Consider the following 13110-nt stretch of genomic DNA (forward strand, 5'->3'; position numbering starts at 1 on the left):
TATTGGCATCCCAAATGAATTTTATGAGAAAAAAGAATTATTACTATTACGAAAGTATTGTACAAAATTCATCTCCACTATTAAACGATTCTGAGACGGAACGGAGGTAGCTATGCCAAGGGGGAAGGCATTTCTGCCGTGGCCATCCTAACTATTATTTTTTATTTTTTATTGGGAAGGCATTTTTTTGATAAATGTGATCTCTTGGCGTTATACATGACTTTCTCTGCATTGCCGTGCAAAACATGCCAGTTGAATTTGGGTTTAATGGATTGAATATGAGATTGTGGTCCCAAAACAAACCCTAGATTTAGGGTAACACACACCCCTCTGTCTTCCCTTTATAAAAAAAATTTAACAAAAAAAAAAAAAAAAAATGAAGAAACCAAGATGTACCTCTATGAATACTGAAACTTGCATCCGGTTATAGAGTTGCAAACCATTTAATCACACAGTTGCACCAAAATTATCAGCAAAAGTACAAAAGAAAATTATCAATTAAGAACTATTTTCTTGATTATAAATGTGACTTCCTATATATAATCCATTTCTCATGCATATGTAAGAAAAATAATATGACTCACCTACTTCATGCACAAAGTCTGAAATTGGAACTTTCAACGATCAAGTGTCTCAATCTAATTCAATAAACACCTTTGATTAATTCAAAGGTAGCAAACTAAAAAGTTGAAAGCCTTTGGCCAAGACAAATCACAAGAAGATCGATGGCCACATTTTGTATTATATACACATCAAACATATATAATACAAAACCATTCTCTTAATTTTCTGATTGAATAAACATCTACATTTAAAGCAATTGATATTTCAAATATGGCAGCTTCAATTGAGCTCCCCAAAAACAACACTGCACTCACTAGCTAATATTGGAGTTTACTGTTATAATATATAATTCTATCTCACTTCACATATATAGAGATATATAATTGATAAATGAACTTCAAATTCAGAACATACCTGGTTATTGAGATTCACAGAGAGAGAGCTCATCATTCATACAACAAAATGGAAATCAGTCTTACTAAAGAAAGGCTGGCCCTTCACATTGGTGGCATTACTTCAACTATGGTCCTGTGCTTGCACACATACGTATATACATACATATATATATATACACACACACAAGGAATGACTAGCATTTTAACTCTGAACCTCAAACCTACATGAAACACATCAAGACTGGCAGACGTTGTTTCACATACAGCACTTGCTACCAAACATGAGTAAGTATTTGTAAGCCAAACTTTCAATCTTTTCACGCAAACCTGATCATGTCAAGGAACGACAGGAAAGAAAAGGAAGTTTAAACTGCATATACAACAAATGACATAAGAACGTAGTTGTCTTTACAGATTCCCGCACGAAGATTTCCATGTAGCTACATTTAAGGGTCAAGTACATCAGCTAGACTCGGATACAGTTATATTCTAAAGGCCAATAATACTTAAAGCACATTAGCAGCTGAAGAAGTCTCTGTTTTATAATTAGTACATTCCTACCATACTTTTTCTCCCACCCCACTTTGCATCAGGTGGAGAACCAAGCCCCTCGGTGCCGGCAAAGAAGATCCTTAACCGGAGCCATTATTAGCGGACTCCCCTTGGTTTGCCAAGAAACGGACGACGACAATAGTAATGTTATCTGCACTGCCTCTCTGATAGGCTTCGTGCATCAGCCTCTTTGCTGCTTCCTCTGTGTCTTCAATTGGTTTTACCATTGCAACAGCATCCTGAGAAAAGGTACATATATCACTTGGAATGTTGAAATGTACAAACCTCTGGAATAGGGCCAGTGAAAAAAATTGAAGATTGATAAATAAATAAAAGGCTAGATCAATTTATGCTAAAGTATTTATGAGGTGGAGGATCGCAAAGGAAAAAGGGACAAATAAGTAATCTATCGGACATCAGGTAGACTTTAAAAAAAGGTGAAAGAAAAAGTGAAACTTTGGCAAACCTCATTTGTGACGACATCCCATAGTCCATCACTTGCAAGGATAAGGAACTCGAGGGAGCTGTCAACTTTTTCCTCCTGCAAATTTTAAAAATAAATAAAAATAAAATAGAAATAGAAAAATGATCAGTCCAGATATGGTAAAAGAAATGTTGATAGCAAGTGGAAAGAAGAAGGAACAAGGACTGCTTCGGGGCAACACACCCAAATGTCTCCATCATATATGTTATCATAATTGGGACTTACAATCCACCAACACCAGTGGATGCTAAAAGAATCCCTACATCAGATCTCTTAAATGTCATTCTATCCAGACGGACAAGGGTTCCCATATCAGACATTTTATGTTTTACATCAACATACAGCCCATTATGCTTTAGCATATAGTACCATTAGAAGATAGATTAGAAAGTCGGGCCATGTTGATGTCATATAATTTGAAGAATAGAGAATTCTGACATCAAGAGAGACACCCTGCACTGGTTTCCATGCAAAACATTGTGTTGCATATATGTGCATATTATAATTGAACAAACAGAAACAAAAAAACACATTTTCTGAAAGAAAAAAAATGTGGATAGACTGGCATATCTTTTCAATAGATGTCCAACTTTATACGAATATAAATTCAATATTTGCACTTAACCAGACCTGAATTTCTGGATCAGCAACAACATACTGCTTCAAAAGCCTATCACCAAATGCACGTGAAACAGCAAGTACACCACCAACTCTCCAAGTTCCTATTGCCAAAATTTTGGGTCACCACAGTGCCAACAATTTGATAATTATAAACAATGGATAAGCTAACCAGATGATGCCCTTACCAGCCCACATAACAAATCCTCCAGCTTCTTCTATCCGTTGTCGCTCATCAGTTTGGTCAGGCTTGTGATCTCGAGAAACAGCAATTGCTGCAGGAAATAACAAAAAACTTTATCAGATGTTTCATGGATGCCAGGGAGCATCATAGAAGCAAACATCCTTCACGAGATCTCTATAATGACAATACAGAAAAAAAACTTCCATATAATCATATAAGTAATTAGGAGCATAACTAAACGGTCTGAAGGTATTGTTTTGTGGGTGCGGAGATGGTGGGGTAGGGGATCAGTAACAAAATGAGAAGTGTGGCCAAACTCGCTGGGCATATTTTAAGTCATATTAGTTTTCACCGGACATCCTATTTCAGATTTATTGTCCGCTTGTCGTGCTTAAAGGTGGAACTTTTTGTTTCTTCACCATTTCAAAAATCAAAGTATGTAGTTATGTACAGAGAGGAAAAGAATAATAAAAATGAAAATCATGGTAAGATGGAGGAGGAGTGAAGCATGTGATCACAAGTATCTAGATAACAAATTAACATCATCTGAATACTTAAACAGGCCTATTTAAAAGGCAAGAGACCCTCCTACTTGAGGACAATTACTGAACCGACGCCGTTAACATTATTCCTTACGATTCCATGTCACTCATTTCTATATAAAAGAGAGAGGTTTAAAAGAAACCTCAAGTAATTCCAAATTTGGCACAAGGCCTCATCATCAATCACTTCTCCAAATACCAATTTCCTTTACATACATGGACTATGATCACCGACATCACTAGTGCAAAAATTCTAGCAGGTATGATGATCAGCAAGTCATACTTCCACTATTTCCAAATGATTGCGCGCATGTTTTATAACTCAATTCAACTCCAAGTCAATAAAGCCTTTTCCCAACTATTTGGGTCAGCTACAAGAATCCTGCTTGTGTTTCAAGTAGGAAAGACATGGAATAAGAAGAAAGTGCTGAATACATTTTATAGTTATCGAGGTGTTCAAAGAAAGCAGGCACAGTTTGGTCAAAAAGCCAAAATAAATGAACAAAAAGCATCTATGTTACACGTTTGAAATTCAGAAGTAACAAATTATAAAACATAAACTTTGGGATTTCTTTTACACATCACAGGAAAAGCTACAGTGAAACCTTAGGATTTCCTGAATGCATGAAATGTCAAACAACACTAATGTTTCTAGAATGCTGGCTACAAGAAGCATGAAAAAAGAATGAAGCCTTTGTTTTCTATATACAAATGCATATGAAAAGAGAAGCGAGAAAGAGAACAGGTAGGAGCATCACTATGATACTTGTTACCAAGATGCATTTCACATTAATAGAAACTCAAAAAACGTGGTAAAATTAGTAAGAACTACGAAAATTAAACTAACAGAAAAGGAGAGTCATTAACAGAATACAAAATAACTAGGAGGGTAAGATCTAAGAAAGTCTCGAAGCAAAGTTTTAAATGCATGAACTTAAAAAGCTAACCAAAATGTACTCTCTTTTTTTCAAGTGGTAAAAATTAGGGCTCCAGGCATGAGAATGCAAGTTCAAGACAGAGTGTAGTCATTTTGTCTAAATAAAGCCAAAGGTTAGCTTTATACTCAGTTTCTCTCTTCCAACACTCTCGATTACCAAGGACCACATGGCACACGAGGGGTGACAATTTGTGTTGGTGGGTCATATTCACATCATGTATGGGTCAACCCAACATGATCAATTTAATAATCTTGTCAGAAACTCCTGACAAGAACACGACACGACCCATGTGTTGGTTGTTAATCTGCACGAGACAACCCTTTTAATAATTATTTAACCCATTTAAATTAAATGGGTAATATAACCTAGGCTGCATTCACTGACAGAAAATGTTTCATGTTTTTTGTTGCCAACCCCTAAAAAGATAAAAGAAAAATAAAAATCATGTTTAATATTATGTTTTTGTTTCTCTATAATAGAAAATGTTTTCCATTTTTTTGAAGAAAAGAGGAAACATAAAAAAGGTGTTTCTTATGTTTTTGGCACTGTAACGCAAAAACGTTTTCCCTATTGTTGCTACACAGACGCTATCATTAGCCTGTTTTGAAGTATAAAATGCAAATATAATGAAAAAAAAATTGATATAATGGATGGTTAAGTTGGTGAAAATGAGGACAATACAATTATCAAAACAAAAAAGGACACCATTATACAATTATCAAAACAAGAAAATAAATAAATAAAATAAAGGACACCATTATCCTGCTACTATCTCCTGCCTAATAAATATGCTCTGCATTGTAACTAAACTTCTGCAGATATCAAATTGTCACGAACAATACCAATTTTCAGTACTACAACAACAAATGGTTTAACAAAAAAGAAGGAAAGAACAAATAATAATATTGTCATTGGGTTATTATTTCTCAAAAGTTACAGTATCTCCTAACATGCTCCAAATCAGTAATTACAGACACGATACATGTACAGTGGCATAGATGTCACAAGATAACTTAACTCCTGGAAGCTAAAAACTTCTCATAGTGATACAGACCTTAACTTTGGCATTACTTGCATGAAGTGGCAACTCTTATAACATAATAGAATAAAACAGCCAACATTGCAAGTACATGTACAAAGATGAAATTATAACTAATATGCTATGAAGAACTGATCCCATGGTATCATACCTAGTATACAGAAGCACAATAGAAAGTAAAAAACGTATAGAGGACAGAGATGTCAATTTTGTAACTGGTATAGAGAAGGGAAAGAAATATAACAACATTAGACTAATAGGATGAAACTAGTAACAAATGTTAGATGGCCAAAGATCCAACATTAACAATACCCACTTGGAATTAGCTAAAAATCAAAAGAACATCCAAACAACCAATTGCCAGGTGAACAGTAACTACCTACTGCAACAAACAAAGGCTGCAGCATAGAATTATGGAGCAGGCATGTTATGTCTACAGATGTATTGATTTTTCCATTCGCATATTTATGTTGACATAAGATAACCACTCATGTCTAGTAGTATAAGATGAAATAAAATATTTGGTACAACGGGATGGAATCCTTGAGGAGTGAAAGGTAAGAGGAATGGAGAAAGTATCCCTAGGGGAAAGAAAGGGTCCTTCCATCAATTTGTTGGCTGAGTAAGCAGGAAAGGAGAAAGGAAATGAGTGTTTCATAATTTTACCATTATACCCAAACAATTTAGAAATGATGTTATTTGAAAGAAGAATACAAAATAAAAAAAGTGGGAAGCACTTAAAACTCCCCTTCACCCGGTGAAAGGGATATGGGGGCCTAAAGAGAGGCCTCGCGGCCCTCGCCTCTTGTTGTCCCCGTCCCTTCCCCTTCCCTTTTCATCATATCAGACAACAGAGATCTTACCCATCCTTCCCCTCTTCTTTTCCCCTTTCCTTCCTTCCACGGTTCCACCCTTCTGTCCCACCAAGTGGACCATAAATGGCAGGTATAGTCAAATAATAATAAGTACAACAGACGGTGATAAATACGCATGACAAAAAACTTTTTGTAAAAATTTACGAGGGCATTTCTTTACTTGAATATTTATAAGTGGAATTCTGGGAACCTCAAATCAGATAGAAGAAAGGAACATTCTAAATCTAAATGACTGTTAGGAGAAAGAATACAAAACAAACAATTCAGAGCTTTTTGAAGAAGTGATGTTCCATACGTTAGACAAGACCTGATACTTAAATACTGTAACAGACAGTTTCCCTACCAGAACAATTACCAATAGCAACTATGAAAATAACACAATCTCCTTGGCATACAGGTGAACATAAATTGTCAATACACTATAAATTTAATACAGGAAGGAAGGAAAAAAAAAAAAAAAAAAAAAAAAAAAAAAAAAAAACCTCCCGAGTCTTACCATTGCCACCCCTGCAAATAACAGCTCTGGAATCCCCAACATTTGCAACCAGCAAACGATCACCAACAAGGATGGCAGTGGAAGCAGTTGATCCAGCATCTCTGTTCTGATTATTTTCTGATTTCAGAAATTCCGAGTCTGTATGGTTGTATGCATCAGCTGTAATGACAGGAAGAAATTGGTGAAAACCAATGAAATAATGGAGAGAGCCAAAAAAAAAAAATGAAATAATTAAAAGAAAAAACTTGTTCAACATCATGAAATTGTATAGTACAGATTTTTTTGGCAAGTGAAATTGTATAGTAAAGATGAGATAAACCTATGGCTGATTTGGTATCAGAAATGAACTTTGGATGGCTGATCAAATTACTGAAAAGATTTTGTTTAACATATTCTGCAGCTCGAGCACCTCCGTGACCTGAAACAAACAGAGAACAGAAATATCCAGCATGACAAGATGTAAGCAATGTATTGAGCATTCATATGAAATATCTCTCATTTCATATATTGATGAACCATGAAAATTTTAAAACAAAATGGAGTTAAATGAGGATTTAAAAAGAGACTAATCTTTCATTTAGGGAAACCTAAGGCCTTCCTTCTTAAGGGTAAAGAAAATAAGTACTATCGAAGACTCCAATAGAAGAATTTGGGTAAAAAATTCTCCAAAAAAAAAAAAAAAAAAAAAAAAAAAGAGTGGCAAATATGCTTACAGAAGTTAAAACTTTTCTATAACTAAGTCTTTGTGATGCATAAAATCGTGTGAAGAAAATGAGAAATCCGTATGTTGCTAACTCATGAGTGCAAATATTTATATTCTGCGAACATGATCTTACTGTGTGTCGGTAAAGGTAATGAGAGGGAAAGAGAACGAGAAGACTCGTACCATCAAAGACTCCAAAGAGACCAACTATCTCTCCATCAACACCATCAATTCTTGTCTCGTAGAAATCCTCCATTGAAGACCTTTTCCCAGGAGAGCTTGCATAACCATAGCTGAACTTGCCATTCTGACTGTTTTATGGCAACAAGTCACGCTTCACATTAGAAACATCCTGTCCAACTCTTTCAAAAGAATTGTAATGATTCCAAAGATAAATAAATACCTTAAACCATGTATGCCATAGACAGTATTGAAAACTGAAACCTGTTCTGAACAATTTACATTAGGTTGATCACAAGCCCCTAGCTATTAAAGAACTTTTTCAATCATGAGACTGATGTTTTATTTCATGTAATCCTCTTACACACAACAGTTACGAAAGAGAACTAGAGATTTAGATTTGATAAGAAACCCTCAAAAATATAGATACGTCAAACTTTGTAACTACAAATATAGTTTACGAAACAACATACTGCGAAGAAATGCCACGTTTAATGGCCTTTTGGAAAGTTTAACATGTGTATGCATCCTATATAGAAAATAACCAAATGATTTAAAATTAAGGAAACTATATATCTCAAAATATAATTCATGGCTATATTCTTTATAACATTTATGACTTTTGTACGACCATAAATTCACAGCTAATGCCAATTTGTCTAAAATAAAGAAGCCTAAACAACTAAGAGTATTTGTTTACTAGGTCCTCGACTTGCTCTCTCTGGCAGTATAGCTCCATAATGACACGTGGATAACCATGTTAAGTTTGCATTTAATCCCGCCAAAAGATGCGCTTTATCTTTATCTTTTGTTCGTTGCATAAACAAACAACCAATCAGGCAAAGCAACATTTATTTGATAAAGTGGCACTAGAATCAATTCCCTGATCTTTATTTTTTATATAGAAGAGACAAAGAAGCAAGTATATTATGAAATTAAATCATCGTAACACACTTTATTTGTTGTATGCGTACAAGGTCGTGCAAATATATATGTTTGTATAAATATACGTTTGAATGTCCTTGGTGTTCAAAGCTTTATAACCCAGGTGTAATTTAAATTCTAATGATACCAATTATTGTATTTAAAATACTTCAACAACACAAATTCAAAACTTCTAGTTCCCAATGCCACGTGTTCGTGGACACTGTACCACAGTACCAGAACCATGTGAGCTCTCAGTAAATGGACGTGATATAATTTTTTTATTGGTTGAAACAATCCTATCATTCTTGTCAGATGGGTTTACAGAATTAAATACGGTGAAGAACCATCAAGGATAACCATTTCACTTACCTAAAAGTAATTCAATAAAATAAACATCAGTCTCATGATTGACAAAATAACGGTTCTACAGAATTTCCCTCACCGTGTAGATTATATTACTAACTTATTTTCCTTATAGTGACACACATCAGCAATGCGACAAAATATGATTCAGGCATGTACACTCTCACGCCTAACTAACTAAAATGGTTCTATCAAAGAAATGTTGACAATCAACATATTCTCAAAACGACAAAATGCCATTTAGCGCGGATTTCCCTCATCATACAGATTGCATAGCTAGTTTGGTTCTCATAGTAATATTTATATGTGCCTAACATGCCAAAAGATGATTCATGGAGACTTCTCTCATCATCCAGATTGCATAACTAAATACGTGACATTATCCTGATGCTGACATATCACTTCTTTTTTTTCCTAGTTGGTACTCACACAGGCTCCAAGGAATTGTTTGTACCTAGCAGATGGGTTTACAGAATTAAATACTGTGAAGAACCATCAAGGATAACCATTTCGCTTACCTAAAAGTAATTCAATGAAATAAAACATCAGTCTCATGATTAACAAAATAACGGTTCTACAGAATTTCCCTCACCATGTAGATTATATTACTAACTTATTTTCCTTATAGTGATGTTGACACATCAGCAATGCGACAAAATATGAATCAGGCATGTACACTCTCACGACTAACAAACTAAAATGGTTCTATCAAAGTAATGTTGACAATCAACATATTCTCAAAACCACAAAATGCCATTTAGCGCAGATTTCCCTCATCATACAAATTGCATAGCTAGTTTGGTCCTCATAGTAATATTTATACGCGCCTAACATGACAAAAGATGATTCGTGGAGACTTCTCTCATCATCCAGATTGCATAACTAAATACGTGACGTGACATTATCCTGATGTTGACATACCTGATGCTTCGTGAGGCACCAAGACCCAAGCCTTTTCCAACTAGGCCAACCCCTTGGGGTTTGACATATCACATATGCCCTACACGTAAAAAGGTAATTTATATGATGATCCTTTTTAACATGCAATATGCACAATTTTGCGACACCCGTGGTGATGTTAACACATGTGCAACAAGATAAAATGACATTATTCAATGATCTCTTAATATGCATAAACTCCATAAAAAATCTGATTTCCCAATAGTAAAGGGATTTATTAAATAATAATAATAATTACTACTCTGTATGGTTATTGATGGTGAGTCTCAACACACAATACCCCTTCTTCCCTCCCCTCTCCCCTCACCGTCATAATTTGTTGTCATTACCTATGTGTGGTTATTAATAGTGATTTTGCAAAATAAAATCACATGTGGCCCCTTCAAAGCCCATTGAAGCTGTTTAGTCTCGCTTTTAGGAAACCAAATCTAGTGTAAAAAATTGCCCATTATTGTTTTAGTCCTTCATTCATATGAATTCAACTGAGAAGAAAACGACAGTTCGGACGTCGTCATTTATGACAGTCAACATGCTCTTCTCTTAATTTGTATTCTCATATCAATTTCCAGTCTCTATTTATTTAAGTTGTATTCTCTTCTTTTTTTAAGGTTATATTACAAAAAGAAAACCGAACTTTCATTAAGCTCACGCCAGCCTATTAACTTTTTTTTTTTTTTTTATATATAAGTAAAATATCATTGAAGGTTCAGGAGGGTGCGCTCCCAAGGTAACACACAAAAAGCCGAAAATGGCCAACTATAATTTCAAGTTATCCACAAAATTCCAAGCAAATTTACAACTCCGCCTGTTTACCCAAAAAAAAAAAAAAAAAGAGCTCAAATGATGTACTTGAGAGAACAAATAGGTGTCTCCTCTCCATCAAAAGATCTCCTATTTCTCTCACGCCACCCACCATAAACATTGGGGAGTGGCCCTCTAGGAATCTCAATTATCCACTATACACCCTCTCCAAGCCACGCAAAGAATATAGACCAAACATCCTTGCCACTAGACAATGAAGAAGAAGGTGATTCACCGACTCCTCTTCTAAAGAAAATTTATTACAATTATTTTATAATTTTTAAAAATTTTAATTTTGTATTACAAATTTTCTCCCACCCAAAATATATATATATGAGATAAAATAAAACACGTGCTTAAATATTTTTGCCTCGCACTTGACAAATGCGAATCACGCTATGATTTCTCTCATCATGAAAATTGCAAGACACTCGATGTATACTCAACGTGACAAATTACTATTTACGCATGTGTTTTATTTTATCATGCAAAAAATTTAATAAAAAAAATATGCGGGGGCCTTGAGAAAATGCTTTGAAAGTAAAATGGGCTATTTTGAAATTAATAGAGAATATAATATAGGACTATAAATCAACTTATATTCCTTAAAATAATTCATTTAGTAAAACCCATTCCTTCTAATTCTTCTTCTTCTTATCCCTCATAATTAATTTATTTTTTAATAGTTACTACAAATCAACTTATACTCCATAAAATAATTCATTTAGTAGAACCCGTCCCTTCTAATTCATTTCTTCTTATTATCCCTCCTAAATTCATTTATTGTTGAATGGTTATTGCAAACAAAAACCTTTTTTGCTGTCCCCAACAAATAAATTACCTGATTTGTGAACTTGCTTTAATTTCTGTAGCAACAATAGAAACTTCTTTGCCATGACAAAACCAAAATTTTAATGCCACAAAATACATTACATAATTGCTCATTCACCGAATCAAATTGAGATCAAGCCCATAGTTCACTTAAAACAAAGATCCAAGTTAAGAAAGATTGTATTCTGAAGGTATAAGCATGATACAAATAACACAATTGACAATAAATGGATGATAATACAAGGATAAAAAATTATCATAAACATGCATATCAAGAATCCTTATATATACAACATGAAATAAAATCTCCAGAAAATTTAGATACAACCCAAAACAGTACCAGCTAAAAACATTACAAGATCTGACAAAGGGTACAGAGAAAGAAATTATATTACCTGAGACCTCCGCCGCTAACGGGGCCATCTTCAATATGACTTTCACTGCTGGATGAAAACACCGAATTGAGATATCCCATAGTTTATTGCTCGGAAATTTTTTTTTTTTTTTTGGGGGGGTTAAAATCCCAACCTCTTCTCTCTTTGATCAAAACAACAAAACTTCTATATATGTTTACAACTCTATCGCTGAGAAAATGAAAATCGCCTATTCTGAAGACGAATCACAATACTCAGTGCATCATCACCAATTATGGATAATCAAATCCAACCTACAAAAATAACTGATTCCAAATTCAGAAAAATAAATTCCGTAATCAATTACATAGATCTCATGTATCCAATCACATGATTTTTATTTTTAATTTAAAAAAAGAAAAAGAAAAAGAAAGATTTGAATTCATAACCAAATCATGAAGATAAACACATTTACAATAATACAATTAAATGATAAGCATACATGAATAAATGTATATAGAGAGATAAAGTACCAAAATGAGAAGGGAGGTGAAATGCCATGAGAGAGTTTGACGGAAGAAGCCTAAAAGGCCAAATAAGGAGAAAACGACGATAGTTTGAGAGAGAGAGTTTTAGAGAGAGAAGCCTGAGGGATTCTGGTTGCGGTTTGGTTGTTTTGTTGGGCAAACAAGCGAATAACAACGATGGTGAAAAAAAATGATTAATTCAAAAATCAAACGTTCGAGATTTGTAAAATTGAAATCTAAATTTGTAAAATTGAAACAAAAAATACACGGGACTTGCTGGATCATGCCAAAAATGGGGACATAAGCGTCGCCGAAGGATGAGGTGAGCAATTCTGAGACCTAGTCAAAAGGACAGGCAGCTGATGTTAGCTTATCCCACACACGTGGCACACATGCAGTGACATCTGTGGGATCAATTTATTCATACACCGCCTGATCTGTTGAGTAATTATATTTCAATGTTCTATATTGTATTTGATGAAATAATTTGAATTATGTATTAAAAAAAAAGATTCTACTTGGAGTGCAAAAATAATTTGAATTATACCAAATGGTTTGGAGGAAAACTAGTTTTTCTCATTTTAAATTGAAAGGTAAAAAGTTCAAGTATCTTGAATAGATTATAGGAGTTATTAGACACAACAATAAATATATTTATATATTATATAATACACTGGCTCATAATATAACTTACTATATATTACAATATAAATTTATCATACATTACAATGCAAAAGATGATCATGTATGTATATATTTCAATTTTTCATTTTTCAAT

The 13110-nt window shown here is 34.1% G+C and overlaps 1 protein-coding gene across 2 annotated transcripts; it reads right to left on the bottom strand.

Moving 5' to 3' along the window:
• Window positions 1-1308: 1308 nt before the first annotated feature.
• LOC132284758 (probable protein phosphatase 2C 59) lies at window positions 1309-12644 on the bottom strand. Of its 2 annotated transcripts, none has more exons than XM_059786885.1 (9): window positions 12339-12644; window positions 11848-12119; window positions 7574-7701; window positions 7007-7105; window positions 6688-6846; window positions 2802-2888; window positions 2626-2717; window positions 1978-2052; window positions 1309-1750 (listed from the first exon to the last, which is right to left on the bottom strand). In XM_059786885.1, the coding sequence occupies exons 2-9, from the start codon at window positions 11925-11927 to the stop codon at window positions 1592-1594; spliced, it is 879 nt and encodes a 292-aa protein (XP_059642868.1). In that variant the 5' UTR covers window positions 11928-12119; window positions 12339-12644; the 3' UTR covers window positions 1309-1591. The 2 variants fall into 2 exon arrangements, with proteins under 2 accessions (XP_059642868.1, XP_059642869.1); XM_059786886.1 differs by having other exon boundaries at window positions 11848-12131.
• Between the last annotated feature and the right edge of the window lie 466 nt (window positions 12645-13110).

Source organism: Cornus florida, unplaced genomic scaffold (genome assembly GCF_030987335.1).
Source record: "Cornus florida cultivar Cherokee Brave unplaced genomic scaffold, ASM3098733v1 CherokeeBrave_3.0.0_Hap2_Chr11, whole genome shotgun sequence".
Classification (NCBI taxonomy): domain Eukaryota; kingdom Viridiplantae; phylum Streptophyta; class Magnoliopsida; order Cornales; family Cornaceae; genus Cornus; species Cornus florida.

Coding starts and splice junctions, on each gene's coding strand:
- LOC132284758 (XM_059786885.1), bottom strand. CDS start 11,927: ATGGGATATCTCAATTCGGTGTTTTCATCCAGCAGTGAAAGTCATATT. Junction 7,106..7,573: donor TCTCTTTGGAGTCTTTGATG/GTACGAGTCTTC, acceptor TGTTTGTTTCAG/GTCACGGAGGTGCTCGAGCT. Junction 1,751..1,977: donor GGGATGTCGTCACAAATGAG/GTTTGCCAAAGT, acceptor ACCTTTTCTCAG/GATGCTGTTGCAATGGTAAA.